The 27,759-nt window shown below is 42.1% G+C and overlaps 1 protein-coding gene across 1 annotated transcript; it reads left to right on the top strand.

The window, feature by feature from the left end:
- Positions 1-1,582: 1,582 nt before the first annotated feature.
- On the top strand, positions 1,583-27,403 carry FRMD7 (FERM domain containing 7). Its single transcript, XM_063084919.1, has 12 exons — positions 1,583-1,633; positions 2,499-2,603; positions 3,405-3,447; positions 5,871-5,904; positions 8,609-8,706; positions 17,666-17,780; positions 17,974-18,121; positions 21,744-21,839; positions 23,205-23,368; positions 24,697-24,765; positions 25,202-25,277; positions 26,321-27,403. Exons 1-12 carry the CDS (start codon positions 1,583-1,585, stop codon positions 27,401-27,403), a joined length of 2,082 nt encoding a protein of 693 aa, XP_062940989.1.
- The last annotated feature ends 356 nt before the right edge of the window (positions 27,404-27,759 follow it).

Genomic DNA, 27,759 nt, shown 5'->3' with positions numbered 1-27,759 from the left:
AATGGTAGAAAAAAACTAAAGGCTGCGTGTTGAGACAGAACCAAGACCTTACCTATTATGCAACACATTCCATGAGGCTGGCCAATTTCAACGTACACTATGGAGGACTGAAGGGAAAAATGCCTCTCCCGGAGGTGGGGCTGGAGAGTTTGAGCCACGTGAGTGCCTGACCTCAAATGCAAAAAGCCAAAGGCTGTTAGAGCCAATTGGCAACATTTACAGGGATAAAAGAATCAGGGGATTATTCTTATTAACATGGTATGGGATCTTACCGAAGTGAGCAAAACGAAAGCCTTGATGTGAAACCTTATAAGAATGGCTATATATTCTTTGTGACTGCAGAAACATTTAAATATACAAACACATGGAATGTGACAGCATTGATAGGGAGGATTAAGTGCCCTGATGGAAAGTAAGAATAAAAAATGAAAAAGAAAAAGGAAAATCTTGAGCTTCTTAAACTGTTTGCAAAGAAACTGGAGCCTCTGACGGAATTTGGTCCTTGTGACTGAAATGTTTCTTTGGTGTTGGAAAAAGTATTGCTGTCATCTCTCTCTCTTTAGAAATTTTTTTTTTTTCGTAATAAAAATCCTGTGGCAGCTCCTTGTCTGGAGGACTTTAAAAATAGGAGCGATTTCATCTGTCTGGAATGGTCTGTGTCAGCACTTGCCCTAGGCAAGGTTGCCACATAGGCAAAAATACCCCCCTTCCTCCTCCCTACCAGACACCCCCTCCTCCACCCTCCCATGCCCTAGGCACTCCCCCACCCCAGAACTGGCCCCCTTTCCCCAGATCACAGCTCCAGTATGATCTCCCACATCCAATCAAACCCCTTTCCCTCACTACAGCCACGCTCTCCAGGTGCTAGAGATGCAAGAGGTTTCTCCCTTTGTGGCCTATTTGCATTTAAAAATAGGACCCTGGTTAACACAAATGGATCTGGAGTTGGTGGGGCCCTGGGCAGTCTAACTAAGTGGAGAGAAGTCGGGGGAGAGGGGCGCAGTTTTGGTCAGTGGGGGGGAAGGGGGCAAGGTAGGCTGCCTTCCTGGAAGCTATTAAATCCCAGATGTGGGCTCTGTTCAGTGTGGTGCTGCCTTGAGGGAGGGGGTGGTGGTAGATGGACTCTCTGACCTCTCAAGGTTGCTGTTAATTCTATGGGTCGGTGATTTCCAACTACATTTCCCTGCGCCCGGCTTCCTTTGCAGCACGGCAGGCACCGTGTGACTTGGCTTTAACTAGGGGTTTTCAGCAGCGTGTCTTTGTGCCTATCAGCCAGGGCCCAATTTTCCCATCACAGTCCTTCCTGCAACAGCAGCCCTCGGGTTGGGCAATGGTGGTGGCTGAAGATCAGCCCCAGCCACGCGCTGCTCCAAGAGATTTTCACAGAGAGCTCTTCAAAGCTTCTGTTCTCAGTGAAGCATAAGAAAGGGACTGTTCTGTGCTCACAGTGTGTGTGGGCTTTACGAAGAAAAAAATAATGTGTGGCCTTATGTGAACAGAGTATGCTGTATGCAGATTTGGTGGGCAAAGCTGCAAAATGAAATCTACTCAAGGAGCTCATATAATTCATTTGGTCAATTTCATGGCGGATCACCAAGTATTCAAGAGCCCGTACTATGTGCCAAGCTCTGAGGTAGGTAGGCCTGGCAAGTAACAAGAGAAATAAAGCAAGGTGCCTGCTTATGGAGGCATTGAGTTTAAATGGGGAAGATAGACGTCCAGTGTGAGAAGTGTCATGTCTGAGGTAAGCGAGGGTGTTTGGGAGCTTGGGGCCTGCCCTCAACTCAACCTGCGGCTGATAGGGATCTGGAAAGCTTCCCTGGGGAGGTGACATCTGAGCTGAGTGGGAGGAAGCCAAACCAAAGAAAGGTGGGAAGGGCGGTCTGTGGAGAAGGAATGACAGGAGCAGAGGCATAGAGGCATGAAACGACTTGACATGTGTGGGGAACTACGAGCAGGCTGCGATTATTAGAGAGGAACGTGTCAGGAGCGGGGCAAGAGATGAGCCGGAGGGGCAGGAAGGGCCACGTGACGGGGAGAGGGCCCCGCCTCCCATGCTAAGGAGTATAGGCTTTATCCTACCAGGGGCCTCTGAAGGATTTTGAGCAGGGCAGTAGAAAGGGCAGATTTACATCTTGATTAAACTGTCAATTTGGGGAAAATCATTCAAATTGCCCGTGGGATGAATTGATTAAAGCGTGGGAAGGGTAAATTTACAGACCTAGCCATAGCTAAGTGTAAGGCTGTCTTCTTCCAAGAGGGTTTGTGATTAGTCTGAGGCTTTTCTAGGGCTGTCCCTAAAACAGTCTACAGATAGATGGGTGTATCTGTCTGTGAGGTTCAACATCATTTAGGAGGATACAGGTCCTCTAAACAGTGCTTAAAGGAAACGGAACCTCAAGGAGGGTCTCGTGGCTTCTATCCTTTATCCCACCCTGCAGTAACAATATTAGGTTAGGAACACAAACTGTGTGCTATGACCTCTTTGTTTTGTTTAGCAAAAGTCATCCGGAAAGGCACTGTTTAACCTGAGTTGCAGCCATCTAAATCTTGCCGAAAAGGAATATTTTGGATTAGAATTCTGCAGCCATTCTGGAAATAATGTAAGTTGGTTTCATTATAGATTTCTTTGTGTCTAGAATTGCTTCTAAATACAATTTCCAGTTAAATATGTGGGGCTCAAAACCCTGACTGAAAAACGAAAAACCATTTACCCTCTTGCAAAATGATTGAATTTAATAACTATTTTCCCTCCTCATTTATTAAAAGTCATCCCAGTTTGCCAAACACAAGCTCTTCTCTCCCATGCTCCTGTTTTGTCACTCCGTGGACAACTATCTGTGCTTTATCTATTTTGACTTTCCAGAGGCTGGACCTCAGCCCCCAGAATTAAGGCTCCTGACGTCACCTACGAATGTGAAAGGGAATCTTCTTTCTGCCTCTCGGGTCCTAACATTCACAATGTTCTTCTGCTGTGTCCTGCCTTGGCATATCTGTAATCTGGCACCTTCCCAGAAAGGCTCATTATGTCTATTAAGCTGGCATTTGGGGACTGTAAGATTCAAACGTGGAGCCAAATGCCTTCATTAGTCTTTGTAGCAACTAATGAGCCTTGTATGTGACACCTCTGTCATTCTATGGAGGCAGGGAGCAGTGATTCAAATGTCAACAACAGTTTATAGATAACAATATGTTCACTGTCGTTGGGGAACTATAAGGAGGCAGACTGAGTGCCGTGAGGATACGTCACCTCTTTGACATTGCGTTCGTTTCTAACTATCTTTAGAAGTCTAAATAGTCCTGGTATTTGTTTATTTCATGTGACATTTATCTGCTACCAAAAAAAAGTCCAAAACTGCATTCAATGCCATGTTCTACCCATTTTTTCATTAATGTTATTACAGGTTTGGTTGGAACTTCTGAAGCCCATAACAAAGCAAGTAAAAAGTAAGTATGGAAAAATCATTTAAGGAATACGATTCCCAGTTAGAACTTGAAAAGTATTTCAGCAACACCACACAATTCCTCACCTTAACATAAGGAGAGAAAAGGGCTTTGATATATTATTTCAACCCTTCAGACATCCAGTAAATTTAGCAATTTAGAAAATTGTTTTAATTTTACCCAAGATGAAGGAAATTATGCTGCTGGATCTTTGAGTAAATCTGAAGAATGCTGGTAATTACAGCACTTTGCGAATTGGCTCTAGGAATATATCTCACGCTCTGGCACTGTAAACCTTTGAGTACCCTTGACGTCAGTCCACAATGCCATTCACCTTCTGCCTGAGGATCCTTTAGTTTTAGCCTGTCACAGGCATTGTCCATTCGCTTCAGTTCATATATGAGTGCTCAGTTCATATATGAGTGCCTACTACGCATGCAAGATTTCTCCCTATATTTCACAATCTAGTCTGGTGTTTCTCACATTTCAGTGTGCATCAGGACCACCTGGGTTTCTTGTTAAAATGCAGGTTTCTGGGCCTCATCCCTGGGCTGGGGGCTGGCCAGCTGCATGTTCAACAAATTGCACAGGTGTTTCTGAGGCAGGTGGATTCCAAATCAGCACTTTGAGAAACACTGTTCTAGTGTTTTAGTGTCTCTTTCACTGGTTCCTCTTCCTCCAACTGCTCTTTACGTGTTGCTGCTTCCCACAGTTCTGTCTGTTCCTGCGGAGTAATGATCACCTGTCACATTATTCCAACAGCTTCCCGACCAATTCCCCCTAATCCATCAACTACACTACTCCCAAAAGGAGCTATTGAAAATACATACCTGTCCACATCACTCTCCTGCTTAAAGCGCTTCCATGGCTCCCTATTGCCCATAAAGTCCAAACTCGTTAGCTTGATCCACAAAGCACCAGACTCTGACTACCTTTCTAGCCTTGCCCTTGCAACTAACCACTTTGAATTCCTACCTCTGCTGACTTTGGCCAAACTAATCTCAGGTGTAGGCTTCGCAGATAAAATACAGGATGCCCAACTAAATTGCAATTTTAGATAAACAAATATAATTTGTTTTTAAAAAAATACTCCATTTTATTTATTTATCTTAATTGAAACATAATTGATTGTACATGTCTGTGGGCTACGGTGTTGAATATCAACACCCATGTACAATATGTGATGCTCAAATCGGGATAATTAGTAGATTCAACATTATACAATGTAATCATTTTTTGTGGCCCTTTATCAATTTCTCCCAGATTCCCCTCCCCTTCCTGTCCCACCTCTGGTGGCCTCAGTTCTGTGCTCTCCTTTTGGAAGTTCAAGGAGTTATTGTGATTTTTGTATCTCTCTTTCTTTCTTTTTTTTAATTTAATTTTTTAGCTCCCACTTATGAGTGAGGACATGAGGTATTTCTCTTGCTGTGCCAAGCTCACCTCACTTAACATAGTTTTCTTTAACTTCATTCAAGTTGCTGCAAATGGCAGAATTTCATTAACAAAAAATAATTTGAAGCATGTCTCGTGCAACTGTTGTTTAACTGAAATTCAAATTGAACCGGAGTCCTGCACTTTTATTTGCCAAATCTGGCAGCCCTGCTCAGGTGTCAGCCTCTCTAAGAAGTCTTTCTTCCTTGACCTCCTCTAAACTCTTTTCTCCCTCCGTGCTTCTTCAGTACTCCGTGCTTATAGCACTTTGTGGTGTTGTAATTGTCTGTCTAGATGTCTGTCTCTTCTACCAGACTGTGAGCTCATAGTTGTCTTTTTACTCCCAGTGCTTGCCTAATACAATGCTTGGCACATAATAGGCACCCAACAAATATTTACAGAATGAGTGGTGCTAATGCTGCAGGTATACGCTTACTTTTGATGTAAAAAGCTTATTTTCAAACACAAGCAGGTGTGAAGATAAGTAGATGTTTTCTTAATGTAGACTTTAAGATAGATAGAGGCATCAGTCCGTACTGCTTCTGGTTCCCTTTATGAGATCCTTGGGCCAGGTGATATTCACCTGCCCCAGCTGAAGCTGGGCCCTTTTCTCACTCAGGAATGCAGAATCCCTAGTAGCAAGTGGTATATTTTTCTGAATGGGAGACTTCTTAGGAGAGAACACAGTAGGCTCCAAAGGAACACATCTTTACAAAAAGAGACTTAAAGGGAGAGAGGATGGCAAGAGGGGTGGGAGAAATTTCCCAATTTCTATCCACATAGAGACACAATCCAAAAATAGCAATATTTTATACATGTGAAAAATTGAAATTTAAAAGTCTGTGGGAGTGAAGGGGAGGGGAAGGAAGAGGAGAGGGGTATGTTTGTAAAGATCTGTGACTGTTGTGATGGACATTTAAATAAAACTTATGGAGATATTGTGTTTTAAGATCCTAAGGAGGTTGTTTTCAAATTTATCGTGAAATTTTTCCCAGTGGACCCTGGACATCTTCGGGAAGAACTTACAAGGTATAGTACTCACCTGTGTGTCTGCTGCATGATGTTACTTAAGAATCATTATTCTCCGTTCATTGGAGAAAGGGTTTCTCGCCCTCTTTGGAAGGCTTTGGCTTTAAGTCACTCTCTGGGAGATGGTGCGATGTCAGAGAGAGGGAGGGCCTGGCTGGTCCCCAAGGTGTTAATCTTCCAATGGATGGGGACTGCAGGGAGAAGGAGGAGTGGTGTTCTGGAAGTGGTAGCAAGCCTGGGCAACCACTTGGGGGTTATGCCATTAACTGCTACAACAATAAGTGTACTCTCCTTCACGGCATCTGTGTTTCAATCAGAGGGCAGCTTAAGGGCATAGGTATGGTGTCTGCTGGTTTCCATGGACATTAAAAATGGGGGCAGGGTGTGTGGATGTATCCCAAAAGTAGAAGGTGAAATATGCTGTAATGATGATACGTGCATATTTATGAAAAATGGCCTTCCGTATTACAACGTAAACCTATTTCTGCAAAAATACATGGACAACGTAATACTCTCCCAAACCTTACTCTTTCTAGACTTAGACTGTTACACATAGAAGGGATCTAAGAGATAATGTAGTCCAGCACTCTCGGTTTACAGATGAGGAAGCAGGTCCTAGGAGCTAAAGGGACTTGGCCAAGGTCACAGGATGTTGGCAACTATCCTCCCTGACCTCCCGCAACAGGCTTCATGGCCAGCTTGTCTTCACCCCTTTTGTACAGGGGACTTTTCTTTTCTTTTCTTTTCTTTTTTTTGTGTGTGTCTTTTTCGTGACCGGTAAGGGGATCGCAACCCTTGGCTTGGTGTCGCCCACACCGCGCTCAGCCAGTGAGCGCACCGGCCATCCCTATATAGGATCCGAACCCGTGGCGGGAGTGTCGCTGCGCTCCCAAGCGCTGCACTCTCCCGAGTGCGCCACGGGGTCGACCCACAGGGGACTTTTCTGAGGCGACATCAAAGAAGTCACTTTTCACAAGCCTCTCTCTCCCTCTTTCTTTCTCCCAATCCTCTCACAATTGTGAGTTGTAGGCCACTTTCCCAGATAACTTGGTATCTTGGTATCTGTATCAGTTTGCATTTGCTAACCCATTTCAGCTGAGTTTCAAATTGGGACCAATTTTGATGGTGATAAACTTTCTCAAAAAAAAAAAAAAGAACGAGGAAATCAATGTGATGATAAGTGATTCATCAACTGTTCAGAGCAAGGATTTGGTATTTGTAGCAGGCAGCTGCCTTCTTAACAGCAAGAAACGTGTCAAATGACAAGAAGTTTCCTTTCTTTCTTGCTAGGAGCAAAATGAAATTCACTTTCCCTTTAGTAACTGGAGCTGATTATTCTCATTTACATCTATATTTGAAGACAGGCAATGGCAAAAGTTAGACTTTAATTTTTTTTTTTTTTTCCCCATTGGTTCTGTACTTGAGTTAACAAGTATGCCTGGTTTGGGGCTAATACATGGATTTCTGAGAGTGGTGTGCAAATATAATTTTTCTAATTGAATCATTTCTAATGCATTAGGGAAGCTAATTTGAAGGATTATAATGATGGATGCTTTTGTAAACTGAATAATCACCTACTAATTTACCTGTTTTTTCAATTTGGATTTTCATCTATCACTTGCAATTACTTTTGATTCACCACCACATTGCCTTCAAGGCTTAACTGATTTTTTAAAAAGTTCACACAGAACTTTGTTTACAAAATCACATTTTATATAGGTAAATTTCCACAGTAAATATTCAGTAAATGTTTTACTGCATCAAATAAAATACTAGAATCAATTCTGGACCATGGAAGGAAGCAGTCAGTGGTGGCATCTTTTCTATACATAGTTGGTTTTTTTTCCCCCCAAAAGTTGATTGTCCTTTGATAAGGACTTGAAAGTGAGGGACAAATGCTATCCATGTGGCAAAGCCCTGGATACCAAATTGCTTTTTCTTGGTCCCTGATGGACCATTGATGATGATGATGATTTTTATTGATGAGCCTTTGGTGGGAAAGAGGGCAGTCTGGCTTCGTTCCTCTCAGTAAACATTCATTACATACTCACTCTGTGTAAAGTACTGTGCTGGGCTCAGGTGATACAGAGAGAGTGGTCCAGGCAACGTGAATAACATGGGCAGAAGCCTGGCCTCACTGCTCAGTAGACAGCCTGGATTAAGTGCCAGACCTGAGTTCCAGCCAGTTTCGCTATCTTTGCGTGATATGACCTTGTCAAAATCGCCTAACATCTCTCTCTTCATAATTGTAAAATGGGGTGATCATTCCTGCTCCACCCACCTCCTAAGCTGTTACGACAGTGAGGACTCCATAGCATTTTGTGAACAGTGCTGTGCTGGCCTCCCGAGCATACTTATTCTTGCTGGATCTCCTTTTCTCTCTAGCTGGGGATGTGGTTTTGCTACGTGGCAGAAACTAACAGAGGATGATTGGCCAACTCCCTCATGTTGGCGGGAGGATTTGGCCAGGGTGATTCCTAATGGCTGTGAGGCCTGCCAAAGAGCTGGATCAGCCAAGCTGTGGTCTGGGGCTGGTTTGGGGCTGAAGCAAAGCCTATGCATTACTGCCCCCCCCACCCCCAAAAGACATCTAGCTGACTGGGGGCACTGTTCCTTTCTTGAATCATCTTGGATGTGGGAGAAAGAAAGACTTCTTTCTTATTCCTGTTTCTTTCTCAAGAGATTTTTCCCAACTTCTTTGCAGGTATCTTTTTACTCTTCAAATAAAGAAGGATTTGGCTGTAGGAAGACTTCCATGCAGTGACAACTGTACAGCATTGATGGTATCTCACATCTTACAATGTAAGTAGCAAATGTCTGCTTTGGGGCCTATCAGCCAGGTAGAGAACCAAGCAAAGGAGCTGAGCACCCCAATGTGCCCTTCATTGTGTGAAGACTTAGAGAGGAGGTAGAACCTGGATACAATATGGAGAAACAGTGTGGGCCAGTAGAAAGAGGCTGGTTCATTACAGTCATTGAGATTTTGATTCAATTCTTGACTCTACCTCCTCTTAACTGTTGTAGAGTGAAGTCTTCTCACTTCTTTGAGCCTGAGTTTCCTTGTCTTTAAAATTGAGATAAGAATACCTTCTTCTAGGGAGGATCTGTAGATTAAAAGTAAATGGTGACTTTCTCTTAGCTCAGTCCAGCTTTCCCCTCCCCCTGCCGGGCTTGCTGTCCAGTAGCTGGTTTGCACTAATCTGAGCATGGACTTGGCCAGGCAGGCCCCCACTGCCTCTGCTTGCCCCAGGATACATCTTTGGTACGTGCTCTCTGCAGCACATTGTCACGTTAGATGTGATTTCATGTTGTTCTTTATCATGGTTCCAGAGAACAAAGCACAGAGTACAGCAGGTGGAGACAGGCTAAAAGGGAAAAAGGCCCCAGGCATCTATTAGAGTTCCCCAGATCCTAGCAGCTAAGTTGTTGGATTAGGCTGAATAATGAAGGTAGGTAGGAGGAGGCCTTGGGAACAGCAGGGGCCTGCCTGGGAGGGGGCGACACTGGGCATGCCAAGCTGCTCCTGCTGCCTGAAGAAAAGGGTCTAGGCAGCTGGATACAGTATCTCTTCTTCTAGGGCCTGCTGGACTTTCCCTCTCATTTAGAGAGGCCTCCCCCAAATAGGTTGTTCCTTACTAGTCCTGCAGGATCAGAACTTCATGTTTTTGTTTGTTTCATAGGTTCATTTTTTGACATCTGTCCATTACCTTCCTGACAGTCCAGAAATGGTAGATTTCTGATTTCACTGGAAACTCCAGAATGAAGTGCTTGGATAGGGACAGTGTCTGAATCAGTGGTATTAAGTGACTCTTGACTGGGACAGGTGATCGGAGATCCTGGGGCTCTCAGAAAAGCAGTGGCCAGTAAGAGCAGGAGTAATCAGGGAAGGCTGATGGAGGAGGTGGCTTTTGTGCTGGACCTTAAAGGGACACATAAGACTTGGATAGGTAGTGATAAACAGAGGAAACAGCGTGGGTAAAGCTGGTGTTGTAACCAGAAGAAGCATATATAAAGGATAAAGAATGACCCAGTATAGCTCAAGCACAAGGTCTGTTTAGGAGAGGTGGTGAAAAAGGAAGCATCATTTTGAAGGATTTTGAATGCCAAGGACACTAACCATATGTCTAGTATTGTACTTGGCACTGGGGTGGGGGACACGGGATAGAGGAGAGAGAGAGAGCAATGTTGGAAGAAACCCTTTCTCACCTGCTGCCTGTTAAGGCAGCAGTCAGGGGATTGGGGCTCCTGGGTGGCCTCTGATGGGGGAGCCCAATATCCTTCTTAACAGTTCAGGCTTATGGATTTGGGCATTCCCTAGTGGCCATTTCAGGCATAGCACAAAGCGCTTCAGCTTTTCTAGAGGATATTTTGTCAATAAACGCTTTTGCCATGGAAAAAAGCTAAAGTTCCAGTGAGATAGCTCTTCATAATCGATTTCCCGGGACTCTAAGGTAGTATGCAGAACGCACCAAGACTGCTCATGTACTTGTTCATTTATTCATTCATCCAATAGGTGTTGGATGCCTGCTGTATTCTAGGCATTCAAGGACCTCCATAGTTTGACCTTCGCATCTGCTTAGGTCTCTCTTACACATATCTCCGCTCTAGCCAGACACTCCCTCCCAAACACCATTTGTACATTTCACATGAAGCATCTCTCTTATGAACTCCCTTAGCAACTCTTCTTTGTCATTCATTCAACAAAAATTGATTGGGTCCCTACAACGTGCCAGATACTATTATAGGTGCTGGAAAACAGCAGTAAACTAAACAGACAAAAACCCTTGCCCTCATGGAGCTCACATTTTGGCAGTGGTGGAGAATCAGACAATGACCCATATAAGTAAATAAATTATATCATGAATGTTAGAAGGTCCTAAGAGCAATGGGGAAAAATAAAGCATGGAAGGGAGATGGGTAATTCCAGGGAGTGGGTACTGAATATTTAAATAAGGTGGTCAGGGTAGGTTTACTGTGCACGTGACAGTTGGACAAAGACTTGCAGGAGGTTACAGAGCAAGCTACATAGCCAAGTCCGGTGGAAGAGAGTTCAAGGCAGAGAGAACATCCAGTGCAAAGATGGGTGGGAACATGCCCGGGGTGTTCGAGATAGAGCAAAAAAGATTTTGTGGTTGAGTGAGAGAGGGAGAATGTAACCGTGGAGGGCCTTAAAAGCATATTGAAGACCTAGAGCATGACTGTTAGTGGGATGAGAAGCCGCTGAAGCAGTTTAAGCAGGGGAGTGAAATGATCTGAATTAGGTTTTAAAAGAATCATGTTGGCTGCTGTGATGAAAACAGACCTTAGGAGCGAATGGGAGAAGTAGAGAGAGCAGGTAAGAGAATATTGCAGGAGAGAGAGATGATGGACCAGTATGGTAACAGTGAAGGTGCTCATAAAATTTGTCACCTTCTGTTACTGGTGATATTTACTCATTTGTATGTCATAGTTCTCTTCCTAGGTTGTTATAGTCTTGCATGGAGAGAAAAACAAGCAGAGTCTTATGTGTTCTTACGTTTTCCTTGGGGTCAAGTGCATGATCTTGCTCTCTAAAGAGTCTTGTGCTTAAGAAACTGGAAAACTTGGGGGGGGGGTGCACATTCTCAATTATTTTTAAAAATAGCTCTATTGAGGTATGAATTACATACCGTAAAAATCCACCTGTTTCAAATGCACAGCACAATTTTTAGTAAATTTATAGAGTTGTTCAACTATTACCACAATCCAGTTTTAGAACAAAAAGAGATTTCACCTGCCATTTGCAGTCACTCTGTATTCCCACACTCAGCCCCAGGCGACCACTAATTTACTTTCTGTTTCTATAGACTTGCTTTTTCTGGACATTTCACATAAATGCAATGATAAAATATGTGGTCTTTTGCATCTGGCTTTTTCACTCAACATAATATGTGTGTGTGTGTGGCTTTTTTTTTTTTTTTAATTCATGCATGTCCTAGCATGTATCAAGGCAGTTTGTTCCTTTCTACTGCTGAGTAGTGTTCCATGTTAGGGATTTGCCACATTTTGTTTGTCTCTTCGCACGTCATCCATGAACCTGAAATGTCTCTCCCTTTATATAGATCTTTTACAAATTTCTCTCAGCAATGTTTTGTAGTTTTCAGTGTACAAGTCTTATATTTCCATTGTTAAATTGATTCCCCAATATTTTATTCTTTTTTGATGCTAGTGTAAATAAAATTGTTTTCTTAATTTGATTTTTTGGATTGTTCATTGCTAGTATATAGAAATACAATCACTTTTATTCATATTGGTCTTCTATCTTGCTACCTTTCTAAACTCAAGTATTAGTTCTAGTAGTTTGTGGGTTCCTTAGGATTTTTTACATACAGCATTATGTTGACTGCAAGTAAAGACAATTTTTTTTTTTACAGTGCAAATTCTTTACAATTCTTCTTTTTGCCTGATTGCACTAACTAGAACCACCAGTACAATTGTTGGATAAAATTAACAAGAGCGACATTTTTGTCTTGTTCCTGGTCTTAGGGGAAAGCATTCAGTCTCTTACTATTGGATATGATTATAATGTTAGCTGTAGGTTTTTCGTAGGTAACCTTTATCAGGCTGAAGAAGTTCCCTTCAATTCCTTGTGTGTTGAATATTTTTACCATGAATGGGTGTTGGATTTTGCCCAATGCTTATTCTGCATCTATTCACATGATAATATGAGTGGGGTTTTTTTTCCCCTTTATTCTGTTAACATAGTGTGTTACACTAATTGATTTTCATATTTTCAACTGACCTTGCAATCAGATAAATCACTCTTGGTCATAATGTGTAATCCTTTTTATATGTTGCTGGATTCAGTTTACTAGTGTTTTGTTCAGGATTTTTTACCTGTATACTCATGAGGGATATTGATCTATAGTTTTTTTTAGCATGATGTCTTTGTCTGGTTTTGGTACCAGGGTAATACTGGCCTCATAGAATGAGTTGGTATCTCCTCTATTTTCTGGAAGAGTTTGTTAAGAATTGATATTTATTTCTTTGAATATTTGATGAAATTAATCAATGAAACCATCTGGGCCTGGATGGGTTTTAGTGGGATTTGTATATTTATCAATATTGGTAAATAAATATTTTGGGGGATGCTTTTTGGAGTTTTTGGCAGGCCCCTATCAGTGAATTGCAGTGCCCTCCCATCCTCTGTAGATAACTACTCTCTCTCTCTCGTATTTTTTAATTAGAAACAAGCTAAATGTTATTAATGGTGGTATAGAGGGAAAGTATCTCAACATAATTAAAGCCATATATGACAAACCCACTGCCAATATCATCCTGAATGGGGAAAAGCTGAAAGCTTTTCCTTTAAGAACAGGCACTAGACAAGGATGCCCACTCTCACCACTCCTATTCAACATAGTGTTGGAAGTACTAGCCAGAGCAATCAGAGAAGAGAAGGAAATAAAGGGCATCCAGATTGGAAAAGATGAAGTCAAACTGTCCCTGTTTGCAGATGACATGATCCTATATATCGAACAGCCTAAAACCTCTACAAAAAAACTGTTGGAATTGATAAATGATTTCAGCACAGTAGCAGGATACAAAATCAACGCACAAAAATCAGTAGCATTTCTTTTCTCCAATAGTGAACATGCAGAAGGAGAAATCAAGAAAGCCTGCCCATTTACAATAGCCACCAAAAAAATAAAATACTTAGGAATTGAGTTAACCAAGGATGTGAAAAATCTCTATAATGAGAACTACAAACCACTGCTGAGAGAAATTAGAGAGGATACAAGAAGATGGAAAGATATTCCATGCTCTTGGATTGGAAGAATCAACATAGTGAAAATGTCCATACTACCCAAAGTGATATACAAATTCAATGCAATCCCCATCAAAATTCCAAAGACATTTTTCTCAGAAATGGAAAAAACTATTCAGACATTTATATGGAACAATAAAAGACCACGAATAGCCAAAGCAATGCTCAGCAAAAAAAATAAAGCTGGAGGCATAACACTACCTGACTTTAAGCTATACTACAAAGCTATAATAACCAAAACAGTATGGTACTGGCATAAAAACAGACACACTGACCAATGGAATAGAATAGAGAATCCAGAAATCAACCCACACACTTACTGCCATCTGATCTTTGACAAAGGCACCAAGCCTATTCACTGGGGAAGGGACTGCCTCTTCAGCAAGTGGTGCTGGGATAACTGGATATCGATATGCAGGAGAATGAAACTAGATCCATACCTCTCACCGTATACTAAAATCAACTCAAAATGGATTAAGGATTTAAATATACACCCTGAGACAATAAAACTTCTTAAAGAAAACATAGGGGAAACACTTCAGGAAATAGGACTGGGCACAGACTTCATGAATACGACCCCAAAAGCACGGGCAACCAAAGGAAAAATAAACAAATGGGATTATATCAAACTAAAAAGCTTCTGCACAGCAAAAGAAACAATTAAAAGAGTTAAAAGACAACCAACAGAGTGGGAGAAAATATTTGCAAAATATACATCTGACAAAGGATTAATATCCAGAATATATAAGGAACTCAAACAACTTTACAAGAAGAAAACAAGCAACCCAATTAAAAAATGGGCAAAAGAGCTAAGTAGGCATTTCTCTAAGGAAGATATCCAAATGGCCAACAGACATATGAAAAAATGCTCAACATCACTCAGCATCCGGGAAATGCAAATCAAAACCACACTGAGATACCATCTCACCCCAGTTAGGATGGCTAAAATCCAAAAGACTATGAACGATAAATGCTGGCGAGGTTGCGGAGAAAAAGGAACTCTCATACATTGTTGGTGGGACTGCAAAATGGTGCAGCCTCTATGGAAAATGGTATGGAGGTTCCTTAAACAATTGCAAATAGATCTACCATACGACCCAGCCATCCCACTGTTGGGAATATACCCAGAGGAATGGAAATCATCAAGTCGAAGGTATACCTGTTCCCCAATGTTCATCGCAGCACTCTTTACAATAGCCAAGAGTTGGAACCAGCCCAAATGCCCATCATCAGATGAGTGGATACGGAAAATGTGGTACATCTACACAATGGAATACTACTCAGCTATAAAAACGAATGAAATACTGCCATTTGCAACAACATGGATGGACCTCGAGAGAATTATATTAAGTGAAACAAGTCAGGCACAGAAAGAGAAATACCACATGTTCTCACTTATTGGAGGGAGCTAAAAATTAATATATAAATTCACACACACACATACACACATACACACACAAACCGGGGGGGGGGGGGGAAGAAGATATAACAACCACAATTATTTGAAGTTGATACAACAAACAAACAGAAAGGACATTGTTGGGGGGGAGGGGGGGAGGGAGAAGGGAGGGAGGTTTTGGTGATGGGGAGCATTAATCAGCTACAATGTATATTGACAAAATAAAATTAAAAAAATAAATAAATAAATAAATAAATAAATAAATAAATAAATAAATAAATAAATAAAAAAAAGAAACAAGCTAAATGTTATTAATGGTGGAATTACTAAGCATTTAATAAATGTTTATAAATAAATAGTAACATGAAGTCACTGTGGAATACTACATACTTCTTAACAATAGATAGACTTACATGTACTAATATGAAAAGACTTCATTGAAGGAAAGCTGTAGAACAGGGGAAGTACAATGCAAAATCACTTCTATAAAACAAAACAAAGAAAAAACAAAATAACATGTATGTATGGAAGTGCACAGAAGAAGTCTGGGAGGAACATACACCAATTTGATAAGAGTAGTTACTTCTGAAGTAATGGTAGGGATGGACATGGGTCTTGGTAGTGGGTGGTCAAAGGGTACCTTAACTGAGTGTTTACTATTTCTTTATTTTTTTTAACGGGTGAGTGATTTTTATTTATTTATTTAGAATTAGGGCAGCTGTCAGTATGGCCCCAATTTTTAAAAAATTCTAATTTATGCTTTTCATTGTACATGTTTATGGGGTACAGTTTGTTGTTTCAATACACGCATATGTTATATAATGATCTAATCAGAATAGTTAGCATGTCTATCACCTTAACACTTAACATTTCTTTGTGGTTATAACGTTCAAGATCCTGGGTCACCAGAACTTATTCTTCCTATTGAACTGTAACTTTACAACTTTGTACCAGTCTACCAACCTTTCCCCGACCCCCCACCCCTTCCCTTTCCCTGTCTCTGGTAATCACTATTCTACTCTCTATTTCTCTTTTTCCCCCCTCTTTTAAATTTATATTTCTTAATTGAAAAGTTAAGACTAAGCCATTGCTTTTGTCTTTTTAAAATGTTTGTTATATGGAGATTTTCGTTATACTGTGATCTTGAAATATATATATATACACCTGTCCTGTCTAAAAATGAGCATAACATCTGTTTAAAACACAAATGGAAAACCAAGACAGAAGAGACACAAACAGTTTTCCAGCACACAAAATAGATGCCCCATTGTGCATGTATTTTACTCCCTAGGAGAGCACCACAGGATTCCATGGAGAGTCTGTTTACTGTTACAGTATGTATAATGCTAACGGGGTTGGATATCTGGGTTCTCATTTTATGTTAGATTACAAGTCACAGTTTAGAACAAAGTCTTCTAAACTTTGACTTCAAAGGAAGTCAATGACCAGGAAATGATTCATACAAATTTGACAGAGAGGGAGGAGGCATAAAAATTATGAAGAAGACAAAGAATTCAGAAATGAAGATAGTCTGAGGCCACTTACGTTAGGGGCAGATAATCCTAAATACCTCAGGTGCCTTTGTAGGCATAGTGCTATAACAGATGTTTATAACACTAAACTGAGACATTTAGAAAAGAGTAAATTACTATCATGGATAAATTTCCAGCTATATAGAAAAGCAGGAATGATTCCCAGAACAATTCATCTCTTGGAGATTCCAGATTGCTGGGAATTTACTAGATTTCCAGCGTATGGAGTGATGTGTTGGCTGTGACTGGCTCGCACTATAGTTGGCATCGATGTTGTCCTTTCTTGATAATCTATGATCAGGGTGGAGCGAAATTGGGGAGTTGTATTAGTTATCTAGGGCTGCCATAACAAAATACCAGAGACTGGGTGGCTTGTATGACAGAAATATTTTTTTCTCTCAGTTTTGGAGGCTAGATGTCCAAGATCAAGGTGTCGCAGGTTTGGTTTGTTCTGAGGCCTGTCTCCTTGGCTTGCAGATGGCTGCCTTTTGCTGTGTCCTTACATGGTCTTTTCTCTACATGCTCACATACCTAGTGTCTCTCTGTGTGTCCAAATTTCCTTTTCTTAAAAGAATACCAGTCAGATTGGCCCTAATGGTCTCATCTCAACTCAATCACCTCTTTAAAGCCTCTATCTCCAAATATAGTCACATTCTGTGGTGCTGGGGGGTTAGGGCTTCAACACAGGAATTTGGGGGGGGGAACAACTCAACCTATAACAGGGGCTGACTGGAAGTAGGAGAGATCATATGCGGAGGGAAAAAACCTAACAAAAAATATTTGTTTTGGAGCCTTTAAGGCCTACACTGAGTCTGTGACTTACTATACCAAGACCTCATAGCAAACCACTTCTTCTGATTTTACAAAGAGCTAGTTGGTTCCCCCCATAGGAACATAAATATACATAAAGCACAAGGTAGGAGGCATGGGAGTGCACTGGCTGCAAAGAAGGGCTGTTTGGGAGATGTCAGAGGGTATGCTGAGTGCTCCGCTCCTTAACTCCTCAATGGTAATGTGAAAAATGTCACTTTTTCTGTCATGCAGCAGAGCTAGGAGACTTTCATGAAGAAACAGATAGGAAACATCTGGCACAAACCCGGTACTTACCAAACCAAGACTGTTTAGAGAGCAAGATCATGCATTTTCATCAGAAGCACATGTGAGTACTTTAATTAGCACCTGCTTCTTCCAGAAGAGAATGCTAAAGCTGGGTGTGGACAGACTCTTAAAAGCAAGCCCTTGAGCCCGAGAAGCTTCAGGCTCTAGAAAACACTGAGCTCCTCGTGGAGCTCTCAGGATAGAAGTGTCATTTTTCTGCATTTATTAGGCTCATAAATTCTTTCTCCTTGCAGCGGCAGGAGCCCAGCTGAATCTGACATTCTGCTGCTGGACATAGCGAGGAAGCTGGATATGTATGGCATCAGGCCTCACCCCGCCAGTGATGGCGAAGGGATGCAGATTCACCTGGCTGTGGCTCACATGGGAGTACTCGTGTTACGGGTAATAACTTTCTTTTCAAGCCCTTCTGCTCGGGGGAATATCTTTGGCTCAAACTTGGGTGTCCATTCCCAAGGTGGTCCTACCCCTCAGTCTTACTACCAGCCAGAAATGAAAGTAATGCTTGGAAATGTTCTAGGTAAGTTCTCTCCCCTCAATGTACTTTGCTTCCATGTGCAGCATGGTGGAGAAGTAAAGTCAAGAGGCTCTTTGGAAATTCTGGACCAGTGGATTTTGGCACTAAAATCTTGGGCTGTGACACAAAGTTCATTTCACTTTATCCAAATCCTCCAGAGATACTCCAGGGGGTACCAAATGTGGTGTGTTCTTGTTCAGTAACTGGTTTCATTGAGGTGCCCAGTGTTAGCTGGCAGAGAATTAGCACCCAACCCTGCCTGCCACTGTTGCTTTTTACTGGCTCATGCTTTGCCCAGGATTTTTGCTTTCCAGGTTAGAAACTAACTCAAGGCTTTGTGGTCTTCCGTCATCATTAATCCTCACCCCAGGGAACTTCACCAGAGGCTGTTTTCAGCAGTTTTTCAGTCTATTGGGTCTTCTCATATCTCTGAACATTCAGTGACGTTAGCTCCAAGTTAAGGTTCAAGGACACTTGACTAAACTTCAAATTGATAGAAGAATGATAGGCAGATACCTAGTGTAAAGTTACCTGACTATGCCAGTTGTAGAGTTGCAGCAACAGTTAGGGCTCAGACCCTTCAAACCCATTGTACAGACTGGGTCACCAGAACCCTCACATGCCAGGCTGGGTCATAGACCCCTCACACACAGGTCCACGCTAGGTAATTGGGAAAGATCCTAGAAGCCATTGGCAGATGACAAGAGCTCAGTCCTCAGTAGCAGCAGCAGCTTATAGTAGCAGAAGCAGCAGTGGTTGTGGCCTCTCGGGGCATCCCAGGGGCACTGGCAGCAACAGCAACAGCTTCCAGCAGTGGTAGTGGTAGCGGCCTCCCCATGGCCCCTCTGGGGACGTCCCAGGGGGTGAGGCCCTGTGGACCAGAGCCACTCATCTTTTATACTTAAGTCCATAACCCAGGACACCTGGGTGCACATGGCAATTACATTAGACAATAACCAAGGAACACCTGGGTGCACGTGCATATTTACATCAAAAGCTCAGCAAGATTCTGAACATCTGAGCAGCCCTGACCATTTACATTTACTTTCCCTACACCTAAGCAGGTTTGTGAATAAATCACTTGTGAGAGGAAAGGATGACCTCAGACACACTGACCCCCAAGACTGAATTAGAGCACTGAAGTAAGTCACCAAGCAGGTGAGGTATGCACTCAGCTAGGAAAATCTGGGCCTTCTCATTTATTTGGTGTAGGGAAAGTGAAGGTAAATAGTTCCTCAGATGTTCAGAATCTTGCTGAGCATCTGATGTAAATATGCACGTGTGTGCAGGTGTTCCTTGGTTATTGTCTGATGTAATTGTGCATGTGTACCCAGCTGTTATTTGGGTGTTTGACTCCACCCAGGTGTTCCTGGGTTATCAGACTTAAGTATAAAGGATGAGTGGCTCTGATCCACAGCGGTCCCCACCCTCCACCCCCAGGATGACCCAGGGTTGGAGTAGGGGGCAGGGGGAGGCCACTACTGCTGCTGCAGGCTGTTGCTGCAAGCTGTTGGTGCCAGGGCGCCCGGGAGGCCACCGCTACTATGGCTGGAGGCTGCTGCAGCTGAGGAAGCTGAGGACTGAGCTCACATTGGAATGAATATGTCAGCTCTGTCAACGGCTCTTGGGATTCTTCCCAATTACCTAGCTCGTGACCTGTATGTGAGGGGTCTGGTGACCCAGCAGGTATATGAGGGGTCTGTGACCCAGTCTGTACAATGCGTTTGAAGGGTCTGAGCCTTAGCCTGACATTTGGTTATAAAGTTTTCAGCATGAGAGTCACACTATGGGGCAAAAGACCCGGTGGATCATACACATACCTGTTCTCCCAGGAGGGACTTGTTGCACATTCTGCTGTAATGCCTGATCCACCATTTCCTACTGCATAGAAGATGGGGAGGGTAGGGGAGCAAGGCCATCGTGGTGGTTGTGATTTCTTTCAGTGTAAATACTACTGTGGACAGTTACAAACAATATAGCTGTTCTTAATTAGGGTACCTGTTGTCCATACCCCAAATCCAAAGAATAGATACTTACATATTGAGCACCTTTTCTATGTACTTCATCATACTCTTTCTTTCTTAACCCCCCAGCTTTATTGAGATATAATTTGCATGCCATACAGTTCACCTGCTTTAAACTGCACAGTTCAATTGTGTTTAGTATATTTATCGGGTTGGACAACCATGTATTCCTTCATCCATTTTTGGTATATTTATTGTGCATCTACTCTGTGCCAGACACTAGAGCTACAGAGGTAAATGACAATGATCCTGACTTCATGAAACTTGGATTCAAATAGGGGGAAGACAGACAATTAAAGAAGTAATTATAAATAAATACGATGTGCTTTGTGCTAGAAGTATGGGGTCCTAAGGTAATACAGGTGAGAGGGGCTTAACATTGAAGCTGAGATCCGAAGAAGTTATATAGGCCAAAGGGATAGTGTTGGGAGGGAGGTGAGGGAAGGTATTCCAGAGAAAGGACAAACAGACAAAGGCCCTGAGAAGAATACAGCATGGCATCATCAAGAAACGAGCATTAAGCATGAGACGTGGTTCCTGCCATTAATGTGCTTACAGTTTATTTGGAGAGACCAGAAAGGTAGCGATCAATATGAGACAGGAAGTAATCAACAGCTAATCTATCGTATACACCTGTAGTTGCATAACAAGTATACACAAACAACTAAGAAATGTGGTTCCTTGTAGAGAAAGGATAAACAGAGACAGATGTAGGAGTGACAGTGGTGGGAGTGAGACTTCTCAGTATATATCTCTCTGCCTACCTCTGATTTTTAGACTGTGTGAAAGGATTACCTGTTGAACAAACAACAAACAAAAAAGCTAAGATGTTTGAGCAGAGACCAGGAGAGGCAAGGGAGTTTAGGGGAGTTAGAAATGGGTGTAGGCTTCAGTAGATAGATAGAATATGCTAGAGAAGGTGCTATCAAAACTGGCAAGAAGGCTTGACTATGTGGAAGTCATTCGGGGTAAGGAGAATAGGGAGACTACAGGAGGGAAGGTACAAAGTTGGACAGAAGGGTGTTTTGGAGGAGCAGTGGGAGAGAAGGTTGTATATTCAGTGTAAATGGGGCAGTGAAATCTAGCCAAGACTGGACGATGCAGGCAGTGAGGATCTACTGAAGGTGTTTGAGCAAGTGGGGTGGCAGGAGATATAGGACATTTTTTATCAGTTGAATCTGAACATGTGAGAAAGGGATGAGATTAGAGAAGCTATTGCAGCAATCCTTTCCTACTGTGACCTCTCTGTCCTGGCTAGAAACCTCCTCCGGACATACCTCTTCTTGCTTGCATTCCAGAGCAGACTCATGTCCCACCTGGAATGCTAGTGGGACAGGATCAATCTGCGCAAGAGATAGGTCGAGGATGGTCCCATTCATGAAGTGCATTTTCTATCCCGTTTGCACTGTCTTGCAAACCAACTTGTGCTGACATATTCTGAAATCTGCCACACGTTTCATTATAGGGAAATACAAAGATCAATACCTTTAACTGGGCTAAAATCCGCAAGTTGAGTTTTAAGAGAAAGCATTTTCTCATCAAACTTCACGCCAATATCTTGGTAAGTAGCTTTCTAATAAATTCTTTTACTTTCTGTTCACTTGAAATTTCTTGGTTTTTTTTCTGCAAGTGGTTTACATGTGAGTGGTGAAAGCTGACTGGCCCTGAGAGGTGATGTGCCCCCTCTTTTGCCTCTACATACATACACCAGAGCTTTAGTCATATTTTTACTAAAGGCAAAACACTAAAAAGTCTGATTGACAGTTTGGAATGAATAAAGTAATAGGAAAATGGGGTAGCTGGGCTGAAAGGCAAGTGTCCATGGAAAACTTTTCAAGGGATTCGATGAGTCAAATGGGAGTGACCAGATCTAGGATGTATTTATTTGATGTTATCAGGTCCATTTTATAAAGTATCTTTGCCCACTTTCCTTACACAAAAATTATCGAACATCTACTATGTGCCAAAGCCAAGCAGGATGTGGACAGAAGGTATACATGTGATCAAAAGAAGCAATTATTGGGCCAGGCTGGATTGCACAGGGTGAGATAAAGGTGGTAAGACAGGATGTTCTTTTGTGACCAGATAGGAAATGAAAAAGGTATATCAACTAATTTTTGACTTACAGAAGATCCAGTAGTTTGGGCTTTATTCTCTGGATCTCAGCTGTGTACAAAACTGTTCATTTGAGCAATTCAGGAGATACGGTGGGGAGCTCAGGGAGAGCAACAGGGCTGCAAGCAAGAATCTGGAAAAGAATGAGAGAGGGGGATCAGCACAGTGGGTTGGTGGGGCTGCTGAAAACAGGGCTGCAAGCATGCATGTATCCTTGGGCTAATGGGGGTAAATAGTGAGTTGGGGGATGGGGAAAACTTGAACTTTAGGTCTGGAAGCTTAGTCTGGAAAATAATCCCCTCGGACAGATTAGCATATGCTAAATGAGCAATACAGAGCAGTGTATAGAGGAAGTGTTTCTAGCTGGTACATTAAAAAGACTTGTGTACCTGTAATCGTGCTACAAACCTTTCCATCTGTAAGGAAATCTCCTCCTCCGTCCCCTTTCCTGTTGGTCATTTATAACTTCTTGTCACCTTGAAAGGTACCTTTGATGTTTATTTTAACCTAATTTACAACTTCATGAAAATGTTCCTGGCAGAGAAGAGGGGGTAAAATAGTGTTTACGGTGAGGGAGTGCAGAAAGCAAGATTTGCTTCTTACAGAAGGCTCTGTTTGTGAGTAGTGGCCCTGTCTGTTCCTTGGAAGGTTGCCAATCATTTGGTTTCAGTAGGTGTGAAGCCTACAGGAATCCAAGTGGAAAATCAGAAACGGCATGGGCCCCTGGACCGATAGTTTGGAAGGCATTGGGATTTGAAGGTCTTTGATATTTTTGAAGGATGTTTTGCTTGATGGAATTTGGTTTACGCAGGTGTTGTGCAAAGACACCTTGGAGTTCACCATGGCCAGCCGAGATGCCTGCAAGGCTTTCTGGAAGACTTGTGTAGAATACCATGCTTTCTTCAGGCTCTCTGAAGAGCCCAAATCAAAGCCCAAAACCCTACTCTGCAGCAAGGGTTCCAGTTTCCGCTATAGGTAATTAAATATTGCACATAGGCAAACTACACACACTGCTTCCTTTCAGTAACGTGGGAAACAGGAGAAGTTCGAATTCAGGAAGCAGTAAAGAATCCATTTCAATCACTTGAAAGATTACACCCTTTACTGCTCATTCTCTGGGTGACACATTAAGTCAGTGTTCCCTAACTGGGAGGCTGGGGGGAGGGGAGCACCTTACTTAGGGGTTTGGATCAGAATCTCAGCAAGGATGGGGGGAATGTAAGCAGTTTGAGAAAATGTATTCAACGAACCTATTGTTTCCCTTATATCCATCGAATATGCAAGCCACGGAAAGGAGAGCGCACCAACATCCTTTTGGTCGTGGTTAGGCAAAAGAGAGCACTGGAGGGGATAAGGGATTAAAAAGATTGAGCAATATTGCACTAGACGCTTCTCACCACAGGTCACTCTGTGGAGGCATGAAAGCGAGGCCAAATGAAGATTTTGTTTTTATTTGTACATGGCAGCCTAGGAATTATTTGGAAGAAGCTTTCAGAACTCTTAGCTAAGATAAAAAATTCTAATCAAGTGCTTCCACATAACTGATTTTTCAAATAGTGGGAGCTTGCCCCAGTAAGAATTGAGATCTAAAAAACTTACATATTTTTGACGGAATCTTTCCAGAGTGTATTCTCCAAATACCTGCCTTCTTAACCAGATGATACTTGAGCATATTTTGCCCTTTTCTTAATGATCTGAGTTATTATAAACATCACTCATTATCCTCTTCGGGCAGCTGTAATGCGGTGGCCTCAGGGTGGGGGAGGCATGGCAGGCCCTGTTTTTCAGTGATAAATGGCCCAGACTTTGGGGGTTTTATTGTTCTTGTGATTTTTTTTGGCTCTTGTGTTTCTTCCAGCAGTCAGCTGGCTTTCTTTGCTAGTGTATGTCTGACTCGAGCAATCCTCTTCTGCTATTTAGTTAGCTGCTTTTCTTCTGCCATGGAATGGGAAAACAGATAAATAGCCTTATGAGAAGTAGGTATTAAATAAGTCAGTTGACTCTGATTTGAAGGGAGGGGAAAGGCCTTTAAAGGAAAGTATATTAGTTTTTAAGCCCAGATTTAACTGTTTTCTAGCCCCGTTTAGAAGCTTTTAAACATTTCCTGGGTTCTGAGTAGCTGAGGTTGCTCTGTGCCTGGTCCTTGGATAAGTGGGTGTCAACCTTTAATGTGATGGTCGAAGATTTACAACATGTCATTCATCCAGACTCTTTTCATTTTAACAACAAATGAAGCTTTTGAGTTTTACTAGTCTATGGGCTTATGACTGGTATTAATGATTTTCATCTTCTTCTGATAATAGTGGAAGAACCCAAAGGCAACTTTTGGAATATGGGAAAAAAGGGAGGTTGAAGAGCTTACCATTTGAAAGGTACATGCTTTTGTTTCTCTCATGTTGACTTTTTTTTTGACACAAAATAATTGTACATATTTATGGGGTACAGTATGTTTCAATACATATATTGCATAATAATCCCATACCCATCATCTCATGCATTTATCATTTGTGGTGATAACATTCAAAATCTTCTCTTCTAGCTATTTTGAAACATATAATACAACGTTCTTAACTATAGTCAGCCTACTGTGCAACAGAGCACCAGAATTTTTTCCTCCTAACTGTAAATTTGTACCCGTTGACTGATGTCTTCCTCTTTCCCTCTCCTCCCTTCCCTTCACAGCCTCTGGTAACCGCTATTCTCGCTACTTCTATCTCATTCTGATTTTAAGTTGAATTTAGAGATTTATAAGTATCCTGAAATTCACATGAAGGCCATTTCAATGACTTCTCTGTTTGGGGATTTCAGGAAACATTACCCGTCTCAGTACCATGAACGACAGTGCAGGTCCTCGCCAGACCTCCTCTCTGATGTGTCAAAACAAGTAAGTTTTTGGAAAATACCTACTTCTTTAGATAAATGTCATTCGTTCAAATTTCAAATGCTTCCAAGAATTGATTCTGCCAGAATCTCCCAGTGTGTAAAAAGGTTACTCTGTTCCAGTAGATTAGCCTTCTGGGGGGGTCTGTCAGCTCAGGCTTTTCTGCCAATAGAAAGCCATTTAGTAAACTGCCACTGGTGTGTACCTTATAGACTTGGAAGGATCTGGCACATCTTCAAATTGCAACCTGTATTGCAAACATCGTGCAAAATACAGATCCAAATGAATTTCTATCTAAAATCTCTGCTTTTTTACCTATGAAAATCTTAAGCCTTAGAAGAAGGTAAAAGGTCTTGTGTTAAGGTTATAAAGTATTTTTGCTGTGTAATTTTATAACTTAAGGACAAAGTGTTGTTTCCCTTGAACTGTGAGATACTGGCTTCATTTGAGTTTTAGAGCATGTACCTCGTGAATTATTTTTTTTTGCTCTCCCTAAAAAAAATTAATTATAGGTTTCATAAACTCTCATGCCTTCAGTCAAGTCATAGAGTTTTTATCCAGAAGGCATCAGACGTATGATGATGAAAGAGACCATCTAGTATATAAGCCTCTCATGCCATTCATAGTCCTCCTCCCCACCATTTTACAGAAAATAGGGAGGAGGCTAGAGCAGGAAGGTTAGGAGACTTATCTAAGGTCATACAGCAAGTCAAAGACAGAGCCAGGAACAGCAGGCAGGACTCCTGGTTCATTGATATAGCTACTGAACCAAACTGCTAGAAGTACAATTATGCCTGAAGTACATAAACTTGGAGGCTGGAAGTTAGATGGCATTGAGAAAAAAAAAAAAAAAGTGTAACATATACTTTTTACCACACAAATTGGGATATGGTACAAGCTATTACCCTTTCTGTATATCAACCCTGGAATTGAACATGGATTGAAATGACTTTGTGGAAAACTGCCTTTTCAGAGTTCGAGGCTCCTGCCCCCACCCCAACCAAATGGCTTTTTCCTTCTTTCACCGACATGTCCTTTCTCTCAAGGTGGAAGAATTGGGGCTAACATATGGCAGTGGGTACTACCGAAACGTGAATGGAGTGCATGCATCTGAGCCTGTGCTAGACAGCAGGAGGAGGAACTCTGCAGTGGAGGTGACATTTGCAGCTGAGCTGGAGCGTTCCAAACCGGAGGCAGATCCCACATCATTACAGCAGTCCCAAAGCAGTTCTTCTTTCCATTTTATTTACACAGACCCTGTCTTTAACACTGATCCTGATCCCAGAGACTTTTTTGAAGAGAGGAGTCCTCTAAGCTCCTTCCAAACAAGCCGTAAGTTTGCTGACAATCACATGGGCACATCTTCTGGCCTCATGAGCAAAGTGAGCCCAGCAAGGCAGCTAACTTACACAGATGTCCCCTATATTCCTTGTACCAGTCAGCAAGTTGATATCATACCTCCCCAAGTCTTTTTTTATGTGGACAAGCCACCCCAGGTGCCCAGACGATCTCCAATCATGGCAGAGGAAAGGGTAAGACCAGAAAGTTATATAGAGCCCACTGCAATAAAGTCAGCCAAAAGAAGCCCAAGAAATATCCGAATGAAGAGCTTTCAGCAAGACCTTCAAGAACTCCAAGAAACCATGGGCAGGACTAGTGGTAAGAGCAACATCAATGTAGATCTAGAAGAGGAAGACCCAAATTTGGAAGATGCATTTGCATATAACATTCAAGAGCAAACCCCTAAACGGTCCCAGAGCCAATCAGACATGAAAACTATTCGTTTTCCTTTTGGGTCAGAATTTAGACCTTTAGGGCCGTGTCCTTCTCTGAGTCGTAAAGCAGACCTGTTTACATGCATGTTTGCAGAGCAGGAGTTTCCAGCGGTTCTAGTGGATCAGAGTAGAGCAGAAAGGTATGTAGCTAGTGAATCCAGTGATTCTGAATCAGAGATTCTGAAACCAGACTACTACTCTTTGTATGGCAAAGGAATAAGGTCACCCATGGCCAGAATCCGCTTGTCTTCTGGTAGTCTACAGCTAGATGAAGAAGAGGAAGATGTTTCTTTCAACACACCAACTGCTGAAGACAGGACTTTGCTAAAACCATGTAATTACTTTTTAGCTTAAAAGTGTGAACTCTATGAACATTTATGGGCCAGTTCCATGTTACCAACTCAGGTGGGAAATTAGGAACCTTTTACATAAATGATTTTCATCGCTACTATTCATTGGCGTTAAGGGATTCATCTAACTTTGGGCACCTAGCTTGAAAGATCCAGCTGCTGCATCATTCCTTGAGCTTCACTCTTCTGTGCCCTCTGAAGGGATTCTGGAACATTCTCTCCTCACCCTGTGGTGGGGTGAAGTGGGTATTTGTCATCTCCGTTATACATTTCCTCACAAGGACATTATAAATGAAGGTCAGAATCTTCAACACTGAATGGTGAAAGAATGGGTGGCGTATCAAATTGGCTTCTAATGAC

The sequence above is a fragment of the Cynocephalus volans genome, chromosome X (assembly GCF_027409185.1).
Source record: "Cynocephalus volans isolate mCynVol1 chromosome X, mCynVol1.pri, whole genome shotgun sequence".
Lineage (NCBI taxonomy): Eukaryota > Metazoa > Chordata > Mammalia > Dermoptera > Cynocephalidae > Cynocephalus > Cynocephalus volans.
The sequence above is the reverse complement of the archived record's forward strand: the minus strand, read 5'-3'. Positions and strand labels throughout refer to the sequence as shown.